General features: G+C 44.0%; 1 protein-coding gene across 6 annotated transcripts in view; it reads right to left on the reverse strand.

Moving 5' to 3' along the window:
• TNS3 (tensin 3) overlaps positions 1 to 22,677 on the reverse strand; it is a 76,510-nt gene that overhangs the window by 47,736 nt on the left and 6,097 nt on the right. Inside the window, exons 2-5 of one of the 6 annotated variants that reach the window (XM_080976505.1) lie at positions 14,638 to 14,710; positions 13,659 to 13,785; positions 12,745 to 12,810; positions 10,998 to 11,102 (exon numbers count right to left, since the gene is read on the reverse strand). In XM_080976505.1, coding sequence (XP_080832631.1) covers positions 10,998 to 11,102; positions 12,745 to 12,810; positions 13,659 to 13,785; positions 14,638 to 14,710 — 371 coding nt within the window. Of the gene's footprint in view, positions 1 to 4,188; positions 4,476 to 4,694; positions 5,160 to 9,576; positions 9,652 to 10,997; positions 11,103 to 12,462; positions 12,491 to 12,744; positions 12,811 to 13,658; positions 13,786 to 14,637; positions 14,714 to 22,677 lie in introns of those variants that run through there. The other 5 variants (XM_080976504.1, XM_080976506.1, XM_080976507.1 and 2 more) reach the window with 5 other exon arrangements.

A 22,677-nucleotide genomic window follows, 5' to 3' on the forward strand; every position in this document is an offset into this window, starting at 1 on the left:
CAGCAGCCAAAGGCAAATGGATGGGATAGAAATACCACCTGCTGCTGCAGGTCTTCTGGCACTCTTTGTCTCTAATGGGCATAAGCTCCACAAATGCCCATCCAATTTGCAGATGACACCAAACTGGGAAGGGTAACTAATGCCGCAGCAGATAGAATTGGGATTGAAGATGCCCTTAAGAGACTAAAGAACTGGGCCAAAACTAACAAAAAGAAATTCAATAGGGACACATATAAGGTTCTGCACTTTGGCAGGAGCTTAACTTGAGGCATCAGTGTGAGGCAGCAGCAAAAAAGCTAATGCTATTATTCTAGGCTGCATCCACAGAAGTCTTGTGTCCAGATCAAGGGAAGTCATAGTTCCACTCTATTCCAGACCACACCTGGAGTACTGTGTCCAGTTCTGGGCACCACAATTTAAGAAGGATGTTGACAAGCTGGAAGGTGTGCAGAGGAGGGCAACCAGAATGATCAAGGGTCTGGAAACCAAGCCTGATGAGGAGCGGTGGAAGGAGCTGGGTAGGCTTAGCCCGGAAAGGAGGAGACTAAGAGGAGATATGAGAGCCATCTTTAAATATCTTAAGGGCTGTCACATAGAGAATGGAGCAGGCTTCTCTTTTCTTCTGCTCTGGAAGGTGGGACCTGAACCAACGACTTCAAGTTACAGGAAAAGAGATTCTGACTAAACATCCAGAGAACTTTTCTGACAGTAAGAGCTGTTTGGCAGTGGAACGGACTCCCTCAGGAGGTGGTGGACTCTCCTTTCTTAGAGGTTTTTAAGCAGAGGCTGGATGGCCATCTGTCTTGGATGCTTTAATTAAGATACCTGCATTGCAGGGGGTTGGACTAGATGACCCTCGGGGTACTTTCCAACTCCATAATTCTATGAAGTACCCTAATGGGCTTTTCAAAAGAATTATGATTTGAGGGAATAAACAAGGTGCTTTCCCCAAAGCTCTGCATTACACACTCTGCACTTGAAGCTCATGCAGAAAATTCTAACGGTCTTTTGAGAGAGCCCTAACTTATTGGAAAAACAAATGAATGACTGCACAGCCATTCTGTCAGCAGCGCACTGGATTCCAAGCAAGAGCTTGCAGGTTTGATATCAACGGATGTGTCTCAAACCTGTGATTATACAGCTTGATCAAAGAGGGAAATCTGCTCTGTGGATTTGTTTACTACGGTAACTATAGTTACATGTAAATATTGTACAGTTTATATGGAACAATCAAACTTTTTCCATTTAAAGGAAAAACAAAACGTCAACTGCAGAGTAATTATTTTCTTTTGAGCAAACATGGTCCCACATTGACTTAGCACAGCAGTAAGAGAAGGTGGGGTTAACCCCTCAAGCTGTTTTCCTGATAAAAACTGCGGCTGCCTCAATCCTGCTATGCAGCCCAGGCTCATGAGGGGAAACGTATGACAAAGGTGCAGGTTTTACTCATGAGGGAGGAGCACCAGTGTCCCAGTCCAACCTCCTACAAGCTGCTCCTTGCAAAACCTTGGAGTTCTGTGAGAGATTCAATCTCTAGCAACTTCAGGTGGAGCTGGAACACCCAGGAGAGCAGCTGCCAGTTGTGGTCATCTTGAGGTGCTTGGTCCACTGCTCTGTCTTGGGATAAGGCAGCTTTCTATGCCACCACGTAGGGAAAAGACAACAGAGATCTGAGCATGTGATAGGAATCTGTTAATGAACAATAGTCTCCCAGCATGTATGGTCCCTATAAGTCAATCCTTCCCCAGGGCCTCTCAGCTGAGTAATGTTTAAACCTATTCATAGACAGAGAGAAGATTGAGTCACCGTGGCAAAAGATGGCAACACTCACCTTACGACATGGCCAGAGGCTAGGACCACAGCTTCACATATAGTTAGAATTGCCAAAGGACAATAATTTCAGCAGTCACCGCCAGAGTGAATATTCCCTTTAGACCCAACTCAGATTTTCGCCTGCAAGAGCCCACTCTGAGACAAGCACTGATGCAAGGAATGAGCAAAACAGCTTCTCTCTGGAAATTTTGGAGGAGTGCAGAATACATTTATTTCACTTTGTCCAAACTCTGAGGTGGTTTATAAAACCTGGAACAGATTCCACAATCCATTGTCCCGTGTTCAAGGAGAACTAACAAAGCTACCTAACATCTCTTGGGGTAATGACACCACCCCCTTGCTCCACATGCATGGCAGGGATCTTGCACATGTGCCTTTCAAACTGTGCTAGATCCACTTTGTACAGTACGCCATAGCTGTCAACTTACAGATTTGAAAATAAGGGGCCAGCAGCCTTGAAAATAAGGGACCAGCAGCCTTGAAAATAAGGGACCAGCAGCCAAAATAAGGGACCTGCAGCCTCACCTGTTCCAGGCACTCCAGTCTTCCTGTCCTCCTGCAGTCTGGTCAAACTCATGCTGGGTAGCTTCGAGAACACTGTCCAACCACCTTTGTAACCAGAGGTTCAACTGAATAGAATCTGAATCACATGCACCACAAGGCCTATGCAGCCTCAACTTAAGCACGTGCAACAAAATGGCATCCAGCATTCAAAACCCCCCTCAGCTTGCATTAACTAGCCACACACAAGGCATGCAAGCTCCACCCCCAGTCGTTCTTAGACTTCTTATTGGGTGAGCAACACAGCCAAGCAACACAGTTGGAGCCTCCCTCCTCCCTGGCCGGCAGGGAGGGAGGGAGAGGAGCTGCTTCCTTTGAAATTTAAGGGACATCATTTAAGGGACATTTAAGGGACATCCATCAATAAGGGACAGCAGCGGGACATGGCGCTGGAATAAGGGACTGTCCCTTCAAATAAGGGACACTTGATAGCTATGCAGTACGCTGTTTTCAGAAACGTCCTGGAACTTCTAGTTATGGAAATCCTTCAAATATACAACTTGGGTGGACAGATTCAGTGGGGATGAAGTTGCTCTGTCCCACCCCTGAGAAACCCTGCAAATCATCCTTTCAGGCTGAACAAGCCACTGTGATATGGCTTTCCATGAGTGAAACTTAAGAAAGGGACAAGCACTAGGCAGGCAAAACCCCCAGCTTGTGTGCTTTGCATGTCTGATAAAATAAAATATTTACAGAGAATACGCAGCAGGTAATCTTTTCTTCACCTGACCTTCAAGGAACATTCCTTTCCATATGAGTCACTCAAATTATTTATACCAAATCATAAGGAGCTTACACGGTTCCTAAGTAATCCATGCCCCCTTTTAACTCCACCATACAAAGAAGGGCCTTGTTCTTCATGTGCCAGTGAAGTCTGCAAAAAGTTTCCCTTCCAATTTAACGGGCTGCATTTCTCAACTTACCTTGACTCGACCTGACTGAAGAATTTTAGAGATGAGGCACACAATATTATTCTAAGTTGTTATTAAACAGGGCAAAATAAACCTCTCATTTCTATTTAAAAGAAGAACCAAAATACGAACGGTTGGATTCTAGGAAAGCACATAAGCTTGGAATTTTGTCAGCCCAGTGCTTGGTCATTTGCCTGTTTCTGAAGTCCCACACATGGAAAGTCTCTGCTGTGAAGACACTTCTGGCAAGTCTCTTTGCCACTTGCATCACCTGCTCACATCTTTAAAAGCCAAAGAGACTGATCAAAAGCTACGAAACTAATATGCTTAGGCACAGCATGAAAGGAAAGGAAGTTTCCAAAAACAAGGGGAGGGAGATAGGCTAGGAGAGCAAGACTTCACTGAAATGATCACCTTACCAAATATGCTGACGCTCTCATTAACAGCTGAAATACTTCATTTCACTTCAAACCTTGCTCTCATTTTTCCAAGGAAACAGCCTTCTGCAAAAATGGTACAGTAACACAGCTGTCCAAACTCCGCCCTCCCCTCCCCAAAAAGAAAAGAAACCAAAAGCAGATTGAAACTGTAAAGCTGAGCTAGTGGCGATGGAATTTGTCTACATCAAACTGAAAACAACCCCTTTCTTTCCCTACACCATTTCTCTTAAGCTCAACTCCCTCCAGGAAAGGGGGGAAAGGAAATTCTTCTTGAATGACCGAGAGACCTGGTAAAATGCCAGCCCTGAATCTGAACTATAAACTGAATGGGATCAGCAGCCACACACAGAAATATGGCTGCATGTGTATTTTTATGCCTACAAATGAACACACTGAAAGCAGATCCCGTGAACAAAAGCAACGCCAAAGCCACGAACACTTACCAACTAAAGTTGATTAGGAGAGAGTTCTTAAACTTCCTCTATGCAAAATTCACGCACTTCTGTTTCTCAGCTTTTTCTGATCTGTCTCACAGCTATCTCCTTTCCAGCCATTCAGGACTTGAGAAAGCACATTCAAAGAAGCAAACTAGCGAGGTAAATTCATGAACTTTAGGGCCCAGTAATGACAGTTTTGACCCAGTTTTTCTAAACTGGGTTGGATAACGCTATATATGAAACTTTTTTGCTTATCCTGCACCACCAGCTATCCCTCTTTAAGTAGGAAGTAATCTAGGTGCCCTCCCACACCTAAGAAATAAATCTCCGCCCTTAGGCAAAGCTGTACAAGCCCAGAACTGCATTCTCTGCAAGGTTAAGTCATTTCTGCCGTTTTGTCTTGCCTCCTTTGCTAAACACAAACTCACAAAGCATTGTATGAACATAGCATGTCTCTCTCTCTCACTCACATACAAACAAACAAACAGAGTCTAAAGAAAATGGTATCTTACCTTGCAGAAGAATTACAGAAGCCCCATAACTTTTTGAAGCAGCAAAATGGTTGCCCTATTTTAAAATCAGTTTCACACACTACAACAGCAAACGCAACACACACAAAACAGCAGCAGTTGAAAAGCAGTTGGAAAACACCATCACTTTTAGCTACTTTGCATTCTCCATGCAGCAGTTGCTGAAGGTAAATCGCTCTCACTAGAGAAGCAGGAAACTTTGGAGTCAGAAGAAAAAGAGTAAAAATGTAAACATAAGGGAGGAGCCAGAGAGTGCAGTCAGGTTCTGTGAAATTTGAACCCTTGCAGCAAAGCGAGAGTGAAGCAGTGGTGTTTCAGAAGGTAATTCAGGCTACAAACTCTTTCTCACAAATCTTATTTTCTTCTCCCCTCTGCCCATCTCACCGCCATTAAGCCTTAGTCAACTGATGCCGGACCCCAACACGAGTCCACCTTAATTCTTGCATCACCAAATGACACAGATCGTGTTCTGTGAGGTTCTCCCCGGAACTGTTATGCAAATATTTGTTCTGAATGCCCACATCCTCATTTGGCTCACTCCCTATGCATCTCTGTGCAGCAAGTTGCAAAAGATTTGTTCAGTCCTAACCACACTCAGATTTTTATTTGGTAGCAGCAGCTTTCCGCACTGAACAAAGCAAACTCTGGTTCCTCATCTGGATAAACTCAAACTTCCATCAGCTTCGGCTGGTGGCCCAGCTGTGCCTCTGTCTGGACAGGGATAGCCTAACTTCTGTCATATATGCTTTGCTAATCTCTAGGTTAGATTAAAGGTAAAGGTAAAGGGACCCCTGACCATTAGGTCCAGTCGTGGCCGACTCCGGGGTTGCGGCGCTCATCCCGCTCCACTGGCCAAGGGAGCCGGTGCACAGCCTCTGGCCAGCAAGACCAAGAACCAGAGCAGCGCACGGAAACGCTGTTTACCTTCCCGTCAGAGCGGTACCTATTTATCTACTTGCACTTTGACGTGCTTTCAAACTGCTAGGTTGGCAGGAGCAGGGACCGAGCAACGGGAGCTCACCCCATTGCGGGGATTCGAACCGCCAACCTTCCGATCGGCAAGTCCTAGGCTCTGTGGTTTAACCCACAGCGCCACCCGCGTCCCCTAGGTTAGATTACTACAACGCAAAATGCTTTGGAAACTTCCAGCTGATGTGGACTTCAGTGGCCAGATTGCGCAACAGGGCAAGACAGTGTGAGCATATTACACTGATCCTGGCTGGACGGGACTGACTGCCAATTAGTTTCCAGGCCCAATTCAAAGGGCTGGTTTTGACCTATAAAGCCTTAAAGCGCTCAGGACTGTAAGAGCTCCCAAACAGCCTCTCCCAGACAGACTCAGACCCTCCAATCATAATCTATGGGCCTTCTTTGGGTGCCTCCCCCACGAGAGGTCCAGAGGGTGGCATCAAGAGGACGGGCCTTTTCGGTGGTGGCTCCCATTTGTGGAATGCTCCCCCCAAGGAGTCCTCCCTGGCACCTTCATTACATACCTTTAGGTGCCAAGCAAAAACATTTATTTTCAACTAGGCGTTTGTCTGATTATGGTTTTTAAAATGTGTTTCTCGGAGGCGTGGTTGGTTCTTTGGCTTTCATTTTTATTTTATGTGTTTTCATTATGTGTTTTAGGTTTTGAACTGCTCAGTGATCTTCAGATGAAGGGCGGTATACAAATTTAATACGTAAATAAATAAGTCTGCAAAAATCTCCAGTTCACTCCAGCAAATCATTACCACACCACAGCCCACAAAACTTTCTTTGAACCCTATGAAAACTTCCTGAAAACATTCTCTAATGTTAACACATCCCAACCAAATGAGCCATGCCACAGGCTTATTGTTTCAGAGTCTGCATTATGAGCCATGGCCAGGAAAGGGGCTGCCTGTCTGGCAAGAGACATTTCAAAAGCTGTATAACAATAATGACTATAATCGCTACAAAGACAATCAAACAGTATTCAAGCTAACAAACTAAACTTTGATGCCTGAAATGAAAAGACTAGAACTCAAAGTTCTAGTACGTGAATCTCAAAAGCAAGGCATCTTTGAAAACAACCCATTTTGTCAAATTGCCCGTTGGAGAAGGGAGGCAGCAGCGAGCGCATGGCAACTGCTCCACCCGAGCTGCCCCTGCTCTCTCTTTGGGTGGGGACATGCATGGCAATCATCCACTTCCTTCACTGGACAGCGTGTGTGAGACCCAAGGCTTCTAGTATTAAAAAGTTCCAAGTGTACTTATATGGAATCAAAAGACGCTGATCTTGATGGAACCAGTTCCTAGTGCCAGCTGTTTCTGCTATCTTCTCGGGGAGAAGGGTTTTCATAAGATGCACTGGGCCACTGAACTAAATCAGCTTAAGTTGGGCTTCCCGGTGTTACAGTAAGGGGAAAAGTATTTGATTCCCTGCTAAATTTGCCTGTTTGCCCTCTGACAAAGAAATGACCAGTCCATAATTTTAATAGTAGGTTTACTGTAGCTGTGAGAGACAGAATAACAACAGGAAAACCCCCAGAAACTCAGAAGACAAAAGTCAGAGAGTGATGTGCATTATAATGAGTGAAATAAGTATTTGATCCCCTGTCAACCAGCCAGATGTCAGGCTACCTGGTATCTTCACTGTATGTAACGAACTGAGATTAGAAGCACCTGCTGTAAGGGAGAGGTCTTACCTGTAATCCCAGCTCGTTACAGTACCTATACAAAAGACACCTGTCGACAGAAGCAATCAATCCAGCAGATTCCAAAGTAGCCATCATGACCAAGACCAAAGAACTGTCCAGTGATGTCAGGGACAAGATTGTAGACCTGCACAAGGCTGGACTGGGCTACAAGACTATTGCCAAGCAGCTTGGTGAGAAGGTGCAATAATTCACAAATGGAAGAAACACAAAATAACTGTCAACCTCCCTCGGTCTGGGGCTCCATGCAAGATCTCATCTCGTGGAGTTGCAATGATCAGGAGAACGGTGATAAAGCAGCCCAGAACTACACGGGGGGAACTTGTCGATGATCTCAGGGCAGCTGGGACCATAGTCACCATGAAAACAGTTGGTAACACACTACGCCGTGAAAGACAGAGATCTTGCAGAGCCCGCAAGGTCCCCTTGCTAAAGACAGCACATGTACAGGCCCGTCTGCAGTTTGCCAATGCACATCTGAATGACCCAGAGGTGAACAGGGTGAAAGTGTTGTGGTCAGATGAGACCAAAGTCGAGCTCTTTGGCATCAACTCAACTCGCCATGTTTGGAGGAGGAGAAATGCTGCCTACGACCCCAAGAACACCATCCCCACCGTCAAACATGGAGGGGGACATATTATGCTTTGGGGGTGTTTTTCTGCTAAGGGGACAGAAAATTCTTCCTGGTGTTTAGTCAGAATCTCCATTCTTGCAACTTGAATCTGTTGCATTGCTCCCTCTTCCATGTGACAGCCCTTGAGATATTTGAAGATGGCTATCATATTTCCTCTCAGTCTCCTCTTTTCCAGGCTAAATATACTCAGCCTTCTGCGACATTAGCTACCCCTCCCAGTTTGGTGTTACCTGTAAATTGGATGAGCATCCTCTCAATTCTGTCATCCAAGTTGTTTATAAAGACATTGAACAACAACAGACTCAGGACAAAACCCGGAGGCAGCCCACTGGTCACTTTTTTCCTGGATGACGAGGAACCATTAATGAGCACTCTGGATTTGGTCAGTCAACCACCTACAAATCCACCTATCATGGGGGACTTTGTTGAGAACCTGCCTGAAATCAAGATACGCAATGTCCACAGCATTCCCACTAAACTTGCAACTCTATCAAAAAAAGAAATGAGATTCATCTGGCATGACTTGTTCTCCAAGAATTCTCAAAGATTACAGACCGAGGTTCTGAGATTACATCTGTAAGGTTCTTTAGTAGGCTCGGGTGCAGCTCATCAGGCCCTGGAGATTTGAATTCATTCAAAGTCGCTAGGTGATCCCTTACTATCTCTTTTCCTGTCTTGGGCTGCAGCTCCTTCCTTACACCATTTATTCTGTTATCACCTGGTTGGGCATTGCTTTCCATTTAGGTGGAGACAGAGGCAAAGTAGGTGTTGAGTAGTTCCACCTTCTCTCTGTCAGCCAATAGCATTTGTCTGTTTTCTGCACGCAAGGGACTTACTGCTTACTTGTTCTTCCTCTTGCTTCAGACATAGCCAAAGAAACCTTTATTATTATTTTTAACCTCTCATGCAAGCCCTCCTGACCCTCTCTCTGCAACTGCCTTCCATGCTCAAAGCATGGATCTCTTCACAAATGGGAAAAGAATTTAGAGAAGAACTAGATTCTGACATATGAGGAGATATCTTAAATAAGTTTCACATTCATCTGCTAAGTTTGCTTGATAGGGAACCTCTCAGGTGGGCGCCATTGCCATTATAAGAGAACAAGGGAGGCATTCATGCTGAGTTCCAGCACCTCCTTTTCTAGAAAAATAGCCCTGGTCTCAACTGTTGTTTTCTGGAAGAACTCCATGAAAAAATTAAAGAAAACGTTTGTGTTGTAAACCCATTCTCTGTGTCAGGAAAAACCAGCTTGTCTAATAACACAGCAGTATGAGTGTTTTATTGATTTGACAACAGATTCTGCAATAAAAGATAAGAAATCACTATCAGAACTATCAGTTAAAAGGCGAATTTAAAGTTTTGTCAGATAAAGCTTTGGTTGCCACATGGAAGTGGAGAGGGAAATGTAACAGTACATAATATTTTGGATTTTAAAATAAACTCACCTATTTTGTCTCCCAAATTTCTATCACCCCTCCCCTCTCTCACACACACTTCTTTCAAAGAACTGCATATACAGCTCAGAAATCAAACCACACATTTATTCACTTACCAGAAACGGCACTGACTGGGTTGTTTTTGTTAGTAGGCATTTGCATTCCTTTCAAAGCACCAGAGCCAAAGTAATCTTGCCTCAAATCTAGAGTTTTGTAATACAGAGCAGCCCTCTGGGAAACCAAGTATTTAACTATGCAAGAGGGCACCTCCCCATTCAACTACTATTTACCTTGAGTTAAAAGGGGAGTAAGGGCGGGAGAAAGATAAACTGAAAAGTCAACTGTCCCAGGGGAAAAACAATCATCTTGTCATAGGTGAATTCCTGAAAGCCAGCTGCTGCTCACCTGGATGCAGTTCTTAACTCCAGAGAGACAAGGGCAGTTTCTAAAGCTTTGGTTTTCACAGTACTTATTGCCAGTACTTAACCTTGAAAGCTTCACCAAAAGTCAGCAAGAGCCTTTTACCAATGGCTGCTTTCCACTAACGCTGTAGCAGACCTCTCTTTCCAAGTGTGAATCTCTTTTTGCTGACACCTGGCACTTTCATGGATTGCTGCTAAATTGCTGCAGGCACTGTTGGCATCTATTTACCAGGACCATCGAATGCCATAATTCTGTATTATTAAATAAATAAATAACCGGAATGTGGGATTCAACTTCAGCTTCCAAACAATCCCAAATTTCACTTTTTCCTTCTTCTTTTTACTGCACACAAGTTGGCTTCTACACCAGTGGAGAATCTTTTAAAGAACATATGTGCAAGAAAACAAACCACAGCTGGGACAAAGTAATTACAAACAATGTAGTTATACAATGCTACAGGCAGGGCCGACTCATCTACGAAGCAAGGTGAGACAACCGCCTTGGGTGGCAGGATTCGTAGGGGCAGCAGATCCGGCCTCCAAGAAACGTATCACCCACTGTTGTTGCCATAGCTTCTACCATGTAGCTTGCAATCAATATTGGGAAACTGCAAAGCTGTGGGAGTTCTAATTAAAATCAGGGAGGTCTCTGCAGATGATAAACAGCCATTGAACTTGGCCCTGTCTGCTCCTGTTGACTATAAAGAACAGCCTTGCTTACTATGAAACTGCAGCTGATGTGGAACTTGTCCATATGACCATGCTTTCCAGCTTAAGGGATCCTAATCTGGACTTCAGTAGAGCATTGTCATTCATTTATTCTAAGCCCCTGTGTGCACATCTGAACCCTGCAAAACATGCCAAACAATTGAGTTAGCTGATGGCTTTTTTAAAAAAAGAGGGCATGAGGTCAGAGAACACCAGGGAAGCTGGCAAGGTGAATAAGGCACTGTACTGTCCTATTGTAATAATGTGAAAAACCTAATAAACTAGGTTTTTTGGAAAAACAAAAAGCCATGAATGACAGCAAGACTGCAAGCACAGCTGGACAGGCTGAGAGGGACCTTGTTTGCTTCTTCATTGCTTGTATTGTTCACTTCCTGGTAGCAACTCACCTTCCTCATCAGCACTCATGTTTTCGTAAGAATCCCAGCCAATCAGTGGATCTGAACAGCTGAACTCCACTAACACACCATGGCCATTCTGTAGTTGTTCACATCCTGAAAGATGAGAACCAGAAGTTTAAGTTAGGCATCTCCAAATACGCCCACCCCAATCAGCACTGGCTAGTTTACTGAGGTCACTATGGGGGGCAGAATCACTTTTTTGAGTTTCACTTCCTCATCAAGAACTAGAACAAGAAGTGACTCAAATGTGCAGGGAAAGAGACGCTATGCTGCCAGGCAGACTGCACCACTTAGTAGTATAGGCAAGAAGGTCTCATGGCTGAATTCTTCCCCACCTCAAAACTCTCTGTATGTGAAAAAGCTAGCACATACCAGTAAGTGAAAATGTTCAATTGCTTCTTCCCAAAGTTCTAGCTTTCTTTGAGCTGACAGTTCAGGTGTGGGGAAGAACTGAAAGATGCATTTTCCCCTCTGCATTAAATAACTAATGAATGTAAGCCCATAAAATCATGCCTAGTGTTTTAACTATCAGTATTTCTGATGTTTTCATTTCCCAATAAAGTTAACTGGAAGTTCTGGGCTTCCTCCCCACCCCCCACCACAGCCCAAGGAATTTATCACTGCAGATAACATGGTTGTGTAATAAGGTCCAAAGCTCACCGCAGTGGTGATGCAACGTGCAAGCAAGGGTTTAGCTGGAGGGAGGCCCTGATCCTGCTTCCTTTCTTTCTTTGCTTCTAGAGCAGCCAAAGCACAATGGTGATGAGATCTCAGCCACCCACCACTTCATTTTGTGGACGGCCTACTGCAAAGTACTGTGTCCAGAAAATCCTGTTGACATCTCTAGCACAGAGGAAACCCTGACAGCAAGACCCAGAGTTGGCTTCTGAAAGTTGGCCTAAACCCATATCTATACATATAAGTTAGCATTTCCAATCTGAATGCCAATTTGTATCATGGGTCTTTGTCCTAAGCCTTCTAAGCAGTGCTTTTTCTTGGAACAAAAGGTGCCTGTTCTCACCATGAAGTGTTCTTACAAGTAAGTGCCACACTTATAACCTTTGGGGGGAGGGAAATGTGTACCCTTGAGTACCCCTAGAAAAAGCAAAACTCATCCTCCTGAAGCACAAACAGAAGCACAAATAAACAATTGTTTTTTATTGTTCCTTTTATGCAGCTTCATTTCAGGGGAAATGCTGAGGGCTTACCTTTTTCCAAACCATCAAGGTAAAGTGGGCTTCACATAGAAGTTTTAAAAACAAATAAAATTCTAACATGGTTTCCTAATGGATGAAGTAAGAGCTGCATTCTGAGATGCACTGAAATCAGTTTCACAAGGATTCCTGCCAGCTACTGGTTGCCAACCAACCCAGGAGAGATATTTCTAAATGAAACTAGGATATTGCACATGAAGGCTGAACTGCAAAGGCACAAATCACAGACTTGCACTCACGGGACAGCTGCATATTCCTGCATTGTACAGGGTTGGATCAGATGATCCTCAAGGTCCCTTCCACCTCTAAAAAAATATATGATTCTATGTACTGAAGGTTAACAGCCCCCATTCCTCCTGAAGGGAGTGCTGAAACATGTACAACGTCCGTTGGTTCCCAGCCATTGACTAAAGTCCCATGAGTCCTTCCTCAGTGAGCCCTTTGGACTCAAGTGAGCCTAGTCTGGAGTTACAACTTACAGGATTCAGCTGTAAGGCAGGAAATTTTTGAGGGGCACTCACCTTGGATTTTTCCTGAGGATCCTGAAAAAAACAGTTCAGCTTTTCCATAATCAGGGAAATGTTCATCTGTGAAAGGTACCACAATTTGTTTTAGAAAGTTAAGTTCCCAGGGAACAGTCGGGCACATATGGAAATCAAGATTTTATAGAAGGATTATTTCATCTGAAGACACTTAAAAATTATTGATGCTTTGGCCCAAAGGACAAAGGAGTTAAAAAATCAATGCCTGGTTACCAAACTCTTTTTTTTTAAAAATGTGCACAACGTATTTATTTATGTGGGTGTTGGAAGGAGGACCTGCTCCCTGCTCTGCAAGGCCCATTTCTACCTAGCCTCAGGGGCCCACCCTCACCCGGAACAGCTAAAAGGCTCCTGGGAGGCCACTGGGACATTGCTGCTGCTGGAAATGCTTTTAAATGTTTTTAAATAGTTTTTAATCTGTGGCGCTTTAAATGTTGGTTTTTTTTGTTTTTGCTCTGTTGGGAGTGGGCTGTGCACCTGGTCCTTCAGGGGCAGTTACCCCATTCAGGACCAGGTAGTCCTCCACACCTACCCGCCCCGTCCCCCCAAAACAGTACGTCTGTCTGGATGAGTGTTCAGACCCCTGGGCCCTCACTTGTGGGGTGCCTCAGGGTTCCGTCCTCTCCCCCAGGCTTTTCATCATCTACATGAAGCTGCTGGGAGAGATCATCAGGGGGTTTGGGCTGGGTGTCCATCAGTATGCAGATGATACCCAGCTCTACCTCTCTTTTAAATCAGAACCAGTGAAGGCAGTGAAGGTCTTGCGTGAGTGTCTGGAGGCGGTTGGCAGCTAACAGATTGAGACTGAATCCTGACAAGACAGAAGTACTGTTTAAGCACATAGATGTGCTTAAATCCTCCTCTGCCATCTTCAAAGGTAGATGGAAACTTGCCTGTGTTTGCATTCTCCAAGTCCTCTTTGTCAAACACCAGACGATATCCTTGAACAGCCCCTGTGTGGAATTGCAGGCGGAAAATACCACAGGTGGTACATCCGTATTTTTTATGGCAGCATTTCAGCTGAAATAGAGGAAAACACCGGTAAGGCAACTTCCAGTATTCATGCAGGCACAAAATGCTTAGGTATGTAGCAGAATATATCAGCAAAAAAATCCATATACTGTACTGTGGGGCAGATATGTGGTGCAGACAGTAAGCATTAGTTTAGCCATGAGAAACCCAAGATGCAAAGCTGCTTAGCCATGAATCTTGCTGGATAGCCTCACGTAATCCAGACTGTTCCTCTGGCCATAATCCCTCAGAGTAACCTCACAGGGCTATAGTAAGAATGAGACCATAGCCACTCTTAGTCCTTGGAAAGCAACATGGGCTGGGCCCTCTAGGCTGTCCATCCACCTTAATTAGTCTTGCCTCTAGATCTCGACCATTTCAGATGGCACATGACTGAATGGTCCCCCGTTCCTGCCCAGTGCAGCCTGCAACCTAAGAACCTGATTCAAAGCTAAGCAAAATCTACAGGATGTTGAATTTTAGCCAACCCTGTTCTATAAGGCCTTCTAGTCTTACTTCTCTGCCTTGCTGTTAGACATATTGAACAGAAAGGATCCAATTTAGTTTGTAAAAAAAGTCATAATAATACCCAGTATAATGTATTAGTAATACCCAGTATAATGTACTAAGTGACTTTTTATCTATGGTTTTCTAATGTACTAAGTGACTTTTTATCTATGGTTTTCTTGATGACTCTTTACTTTGGCTCATCTCTGGATAACCTTTTGAGCTGCCTAAATTTAGCTAAAATACTAAATATTTGTAGGTTTTCTTCCTCCAAGGAAGATGGAGACAGTGTTTTTTTGTAGAAAAAATACACCCAGAGCATTTAAACATCAACGAAGTCCAGTTAATGCTTACCATAATATCTCCCTTCAGCAGCTGGGCTGGTTCCACTCCAATAGAGACACTGTATTTATTCTCTGGCCCCACACTACTTAAAGAACAAAGAAGAAGAATTATGTGAGAGGCTGTATTTCAAAGTGCCGTCAGAAGAGATAATTTTGAACTCCAGGAGTCCAAATGGCTGAAACCTGATTTATACATTTAAAAAATCTCAGCCCCTCTGGGATTGTACCAACTCATTAAGTAGGTGCAAGAATAATAATTGTTTAACTGAGCCATTTTCACACAGAAAAATAGCTGCTTAGGGAGAAAGTGGCTCTCTCCATTTGGGATTCCTGATACAGAAGAGAACATGGAGTGTATTCAGATGCACACTTTGGACTTGATTTCAAAAAGCTTAAAGAACAACTGGGTGAAAATCCATGGTCAGAAATATGCAAAGAGAAGGGAGTTCAGGGTGGATGGGAGTTTCTTAGAGGTGAAATATTGAAGGAACAATTGCAAACAATTCCAACAAGAAAGGAAAGTGGGAGGCATCTAAGGAAACCAGTGTGGCTGCATGAGAGTTAATAAAGGCATGTACAGTATAAGAAATGGAAGAAAGGGGAAATCACTAAGGAGGAATCTACATGAGTAGCCAACACTTGCAGGGAGAAAGTCAGGCAGGCTAACTTTCAGAATGAGTTCAGGCTTGCAATAATAATAAGAGTTTATTCATTTCTGTTTGAAGGAAGAGGAAGAACAGCAAATGGTAGGTCCTTTGCATGGAAAAGATGGAGAAATGCTATTGGGTAACAGAGAGAAAGCAGAACTCCTCAACACCACTTTGCCTCTGTCTTCACCCAAAAGGAAAGCAATGCCAAACTTGGTGGTAACAGAATAAACAATGCAAGGAGGGAGCTGCAGCCCAAGCTAGGAAAATAGGTGGTCAGGGAACACCTAGCTACTTTAAACGAATTCAAATCTCCAGGCCCTGATGAGCTGCACCCAAAGGGCATTAAGAACCTCGCAGTTGTAATCTCAGAACCTCTATCTATAATCTTTGAGAGTTCTTGGAGAGCAGGGGAGGTTCCTGCAGACTGGAGGCGGACAAATGTTAGGGGCGGGGAGAGGACAGCTTAGTATCAATACCAGAAAAAGTCATGGAACAGACCATTAAACAGTTGGACTGTGAGCAGTCAGAAAAGGATTTTGTGGTTACTAAGAGACAGCTTGGGTTTCTCAAAAACAAGTCATGCCAGAGTAATCTTATTTATTTTTAAAATATAGAGAGAGTTACAAGCTTAGTGGATCGGGGGGATGCTGTGGATATCATAGAATCATAGAATCACAGAGTTGGAAGAGACCACAAGGGCCATCGAGTCCAACCCCCTGCCAAGCAGGAAACACCATCAGAGCACTCCTGACATATGGTTGTCAAGCCTCTGCTTAAAGACCTCCAAAGAAGGAGACTCCACCACACTCCTTGGCAGCAAATTCCACTGTCAGGAAGTTCTTCCTAATGTTTAGGTGGAATCTTCTTTCTTGTAGTTTGGATCCATTGCTCCGTGTCCGCTTCTCTGGAGCAGCAGAAAACAACCTTTCTCCCTCCTCTATGTGACATCCTTTTATATATTTGAACATGGCTATCATATCACCCCTTAACCTCCTCTTCTCCAGGCTAAACATGCCCAGCTCCCTTAGCCGTTCCTCATAAGGCATCGTTTCCAGGCCTTTGACCATTTTGGTTGCCCTCCTCTGGACACGTTCCAGTTTGTCAGTGTCCTCCTTGAACTGTGGTGCCCAGAACTGGACACAGTGCTCCAGGTGAGGTCTGACCAGAGCAGAATACAGTGGCACTATTACTTCCCTTGATCTAGATGCTATACTCCTATTGATGCAGCCCAGAATTGCATTGGCTTTTTTAGCTGCCGCGTCACACTGTATAATATAACATTGCTTGATTTCAATAAAGTTTTCAAAAAAGTCCCCCATGATATTCTTGTGGAGAAGCTGGTAAAATGTGGGCTGTGCAATGCCAGTGGTGGGCAGATTTGACTGAGCGAACCCAAAGAAGCATCAAATTTGCATATGACACCAAACTAGGAGGGGTGGCTAATACTGCAGAAGATAGAATCAGGACTCAAGATGACCTTAACAGACTGGAGAACTCCACCATGTGAAGCAAAGCACTGAGCTGCCCACCTTTTCTCCAAGCCAGTCTTTCAGGTATCCCCTGCAAGTCCTTTTCAAATGCAAAGAGGATACTTGAGACATGAGATATGTGACCAACTCAAAATCTTAATGGTCAGAAAGAGTCTGGGGGTCACTCCTCCCACGTTAAGCGGAAGACTTTAAAAAGCTGATCCGCTTCTTGCAGCACCAGGAATCCAGGTTCCCTCTTGGCATCAGGCTTCCAAACTGGACTTTCTGTGAAGTTGACCATCCTTGCTGCTTATGAGTAAACCAGAACTGGTGCAGCTAGGATTCTTGGGGCCGTCTTGGTGGCTGCTCCCAAACTTTGGAACTCTCTCCCTGGAGAAGCTAGAATGGCTGCCTCCTTGTTGTCCTTCCATCAGCAAGTGAAGACCTTCTTGTTCCAAAAGGCTTTGGGAATCTGACTGCCTTTAAGGAAAAGACTGGTGCTGTGCCCTTTCCATTGGAATTATCTGTATGTTTTAATAGGTCTTAGATAGATCAATACAGATAGAGGTAGAGATATAATTTTATTTCTATTATTGTTTTTTAATTACAGACGGCAATCATTCTGCATGGCGGTTCTGTTCCTGGAACCCACATGTGGAATTCCCCCCACCCCTGGTCCACCCCCATTCTGCCTTCTTCCAGGTCCAAAAAGCCGCATGCGTCAGGGATTGATCAATTGGACACGCCTTAAGTGGTCACTGCCTGTATGATAGTAGTAATAGTAGTAGTAAAGGAAAAGGTAAAGGTACCCCTGCCCGTACGGGCCAGTCTTGCCAGACTCTAGGGTTGTACGCTCATCTCACTCTATAGGCCAGGAGCCAGCGCTGTCCGCAGACACTTCCGGGTCACGTGGCCAGCATGACAAGCTGCATCGGGTGAGCGAGCGCAGCACACGGAACGCCATTTACCTTCCCGCTAGTAAGCGGTCCCTATTTATCTACTTGCACCCGGGGGTGCTTTCGAACTGCTAGGTGGGCAGGAGCTGGGACTGAACGATGGGAGCGCACCCCGCTGCGGGGATTCGAACCGCCGACCATGCGATCAGCAAGTCCTAGGCGCTGAGGTTTTACCCACAGCGCCACCCGCGTCCAATAGTAGTAGTAGTAGTAGTAGTAGTAATAGTAATAGTAATAATAATAATGTCCTTTTAGAGCCACAGAGCTCAGATTTATTTAGCAATCTGTTTTGACCTTCTGCCAGCTTTTCCCCACCCTTTATTCCTAATAAAGTTTCTTAATTTGACAGCTGAAGTGTGTGCAATTGTTAACCACAGGGTTTTAGGATCTCCATGTGCCCAGACACTTGGCATTCAGGCTACTGGGCATTTAGGATTGGAGTTGTAAGTGACCAGCTTGCTTTTCTGAGGTTTGGGAGAGACTCAGAGAGAGGGCAGCCTGTCTTTAAACTCTGAGTAACTCATACAGGAAGTGGGTTTTTTTATGTCGTGCCTCAATAACTTTTCTTCTTACAAGTCAATAACTGGGGGAGATTAAAATTAGAATGCAAGAGGCTTTTCTCATGTTTTTCTGATTGCGCATGGAAAAAGCAATATAAAACAACACTGAAGTTAAAAGGGGGGGGGGGAGGGCAAGAAACAACTAAAATTGATGAGAACATTGTAGGAGTGGGGTCTAAGGGATGTATGGAGTGAGAGTAATCCAGGGGACACAATCCACACTTTTGTCACCCTTTTTTTAGCTCACAATCTAAAATAGACTTTTAAAGGAAGTGCAGACAGCTCATATTAGCGAAATCAAAATAACAAACCATGTTCCACTGTGCGCACACTTCCTATTAACTGTCAGAAATTGTGACCCATATTTGGTATTTTGGTCCTGTCCTTGACATCATTAGATTTTTTTTAAAAAAAGAAAAATAATACAGAAGGAATAGTTTCAGAATTGCTGTGGGAAACAATGAAGACAGTGTTTAAAGGTCTATGTATGCAAGAAAAATCAAGATTGAATAAAATCTACAAGGCACAAAATACACAGTTACAACAGGAAGTCTCTTCCCTGGAGCCAAGACACAGGGCAACAAGTTCAAAACAAGTTTACAAACAACTACCTATTATGAAGGATGTTCTTCTCATTATAGGGGATTGGAATGCTAAAGGAGGGAGTCAAGAGGTAAAAGGAACAACTGGCATGTTTGGCCTTGGAGTTCAAAACGAAGCAGGGCAAAGGCTAATAGAGTTCTGTCAAGAGAACAAGCTGGTCATCACAAACACGCTTTTCCAACTATACAAGAGATGACTCTACACATGGACATCACCAGATGGGCAGCATCGAAATCAGATTGATTATATTCTCTGCAGCCAAAGATGGAGAAGCTCTATACAGTCAGCAAAAACAAGACCTGGAGCTGACTGTGGCTCAGATCATCAGCTTCTTATAGCAAAATTCAAGCTTAAACTGAAGAAAGTAGGAAAAACCACTGGGTCAGTAAGACACAATCTAAATCAAATCCCTTATGAATACACAGTGGAAGTGAGGAACAGGTTTAAGGATTTAGATTTGCTGGACAGAGTGCCTGAAGAACTATGGATGGAGGCATGTAACATTATACAGGAGGCAGCAATGAAAACCATCCCAATGAAAAGGAAAAGCAAGAAAGCAAAGTGGCTGTCCAACGAGGCCTTACAAATAACGGGGGAGAGAAGGTAAGCAAAATGTGAGGGAGATAGTGAAAGATACAGGAAATTCAATGCAGATTTCCAAAAAATAGCAAGGAGAGACAATAGGGCTTTCTTAAATGAGCAATGCAAAGAAATAGAGGAAAACAACAGAATGGGAAAAACCAAAAATCTGTTCAAGAAAATTGGAAAGGAACTTTTCGTACAAAGATACCATAATAAAGGACAAAAGTGGAAAGGACCTAACAGAAGCAGAAGATGTCAAGAAGAGGTGGCAAGAATACACAAAGGAACTATACCAGAAAGAAATGGATGTCTCGTATACCCCAGGTAATGTGGTTGCTGACCTTGAGCCAGACATCCTGGAGAGTGAAGTCAAATGGGCCTGAGAAAGCACTGCTAATAACAAGGCCAGTGGAAGTGATGATATTCCAGCTGAATTATTTAAAATTTTAAAAGATGATGCTGTTAAGGTGCTACACTCAATATGCCAACAAGTTTGGAAAACTCAGCAGTGGCCAGAGGATTGGAGAAGATCAGTCTACAACCCAGTCCCAAAGAAGGGCAGTGCCAAAGAATGCTCCAACTACTGCACAACTGCGCTCATTTCACACGCTAGCAAGGTTATGCTTAAAATTCTACAAGGCAGGCTTAAGCAGTATGTGGACCGAGAACTCCCAGAAGTGCAAGCTGGATTTCGAAGGGGCAGAGGAACCAGAGACCAAATTGCAAACATGCGCTGGATTATGGAGAAAGCTAGAGAGTTCCAGAAAAACATCTACTTCTGCTTCATTGACTATGAAAAGCATTTGACTGTGTCGACCACAGCAAACTATGGCAAGTTCTTAAAGAAATGGGAGTATCTGATCACCTCATCTGTCTGCTGAGAAATCTCTATGTGGGACAAGAAGCTACAGTTAGAACTAGATATGGAACACCTGGTTGGTTCAAAATTGGGAAAGGAGTATGACAAGGCTGTATGTTGTCTGCCTGTTTATTTAACTTATATGTAGAATTCATCATGCAAAAGGCTGGACTGGATGAATCCCAAACCAGAATTAAGATTGACGGAAGAAATATCAACAACCTCAGATATGCAGATGACACAACATTGATGGCAGAAAGTGAGGAGGAATTAAAGAACCTTTTAATGAGGGTGAAAGAGAAGGGGAAGAAATGGAGGCAGTGAGAGATTTTACTTTCTTGGGCTCCATGATCACTGCAGATGGTGACAGCAGTCACAAAATTAAAAGACGCCTGCTTCTTGGGAGAAAAGCAATGACAAACCTAGACAACATCTTAAAAAGCAGAGACATCACCTTGCCAACAAAGGTCCATATAGTTAAAGGCATGGTTTTCCCAGTAGTGATGTATGGAAGTGAGAGCTGGACCATAAAGAAGGCTGATCGCCGAAGAATGGATGCTTTTGAATTATGGTGCTGGAGGAGACTCTTGTGAGTCCCATGAACTGTAAGAAGATCAAACCTATCCATTCTTAAGGAAATCAGCCCTGAGCGCTCACTGGAAGGACAGATCGTGAAGCTGAGGCTCCAATACTTTGGCCCCCTGACAAGAAGAGAAGACTCCCTGGAAAAGACCCTGATGTTGGGACAGATGGAGGGCACAAGGAGAAGGGGACGACAGAGGACGAGATGGTTGGATAGTGTTTTCGAAGCTACCAGCATGAGTTTGACCAAACTGTGGGAGGCAGTAGAAGACAGAAGTGCCTGGTGTGCTCTGGTCCATGGGGTCACGAAGAGTCGGACACGACTAAACGACTAAACAACAACAACAACAACATATTATGTGAAAAGAACTAGAAGCAATAGAAATTGATAAAACAATAGTACAAATTCTAAATTAAAAACAAAAGTATTAAGAATATTGGGGTAAGGGATCCAAACTATTAGCTGCTGGTTGCAAAAAAGGAGAAACAAAGCTGTAATTACAGGTATAAAAATTAAAGCAGAAGAAAGGGTTTATAATACAAAATCAGTATCTGTAGAATTTAATAAGTTTTTCTTCTCTGTACTCCTCCCCACTCCCCCTCTAGAATAAATTACTAGATACCAAAGCAATACCTATACTAAAGGAAGAGGACAGTAAATGTATGGAAAAGGAAGTATCAGAGGAGAAGATAAAGGAAATAATTTAAAACTTGAAGGTGGGAAAAACATGTGGCCCTAATAAATAATAATAATAATAATTTTATTATTTATACCCCGTCGTGATGGTTTTGAAACACCCTTTTACAAAACGTTTAAGGAACACACACTTCCACAAATGGCCAGGCTATACAATGTGTTGGGGGGGGGGCTGTAAGCCCGAGCCTCCTTCCAATTCCTGCATCCCACACAGATTCAGTTCCAGGAATAGCCAGACGAGCTTCCTGATGAGGTAACGGCCTAAGCCTGGGTTGTTAAGGTAACGAAGGAAGTGGCTCTGTGCCAGAGGACAAATGAGTGGGGCCCCTTCCCTCCCGTGTCTGGTAGTTTGAAAGACAAAAAACTTGAGTGGGGTGTGCAAGCTAGAAGCTGCAGACTGGGCAGCTGGGAGACAGAGCGATGCCTGATTTCTGTTGGAATCCAAGGCTGTGGCTCTGGGAGAAGCAATACCATCCTGAGGCGTTAATGCTGTGAACTCCTCCATCGTAGGCTCAGGTTGTATACATGTGTGAATAACCTCATTGCAGAGGAAGCATGAACCCTGGGTAAGTGCCTGCTGCAACCCCTCACCGCTCAGAGACTGGGGTGGAATACAACACAACACTATTTTAGTCCATAACCCACTTCCCGCAACTTCAAAGCATTCAAGAATCGTGGTTCTTCCCAAGGATCCCACCAACCAATCTCTTTGTTAAATCTAGATTATAAAATATTTACAGCCATTCTGGTCATTAGATTAAAAATGTTTACTTGCAGTTATATACACCAAAACCAACCTGGGTTTGTTCTTGGGGGAATAACTGATCCAATAAGGAAATTGGATCAGTAATTCCCACTTCATTTCAACAGAGACAGTTCCTTACATGTCTCTTGTCCGCTTCCAAAGACTCATGGGGCTCTTGTAAGAAGAGCCAAGAACTGCCTGCCACCTGGGAGCTTCTTAGAGCAGATCTGGATGTTACTGGGGGAGGTGACAAACACTGGGATCTCAACCTCGGTCTCTCCCTGCCTCCACCGCTCTGCCTCACATTTCCTCTCCTTGCAGCCCAGCTTCCATTATGTGTCTGCAGT

This window comes from Podarcis pityusensis (genome assembly GCF_964106645.2).
Source record: "Podarcis pityusensis genome assembly, chromosome: 13".
Classification (NCBI taxonomy): Eukaryota; Metazoa; Chordata; class Lepidosauria; order Squamata; family Lacertidae; genus Podarcis; species Podarcis pityusensis.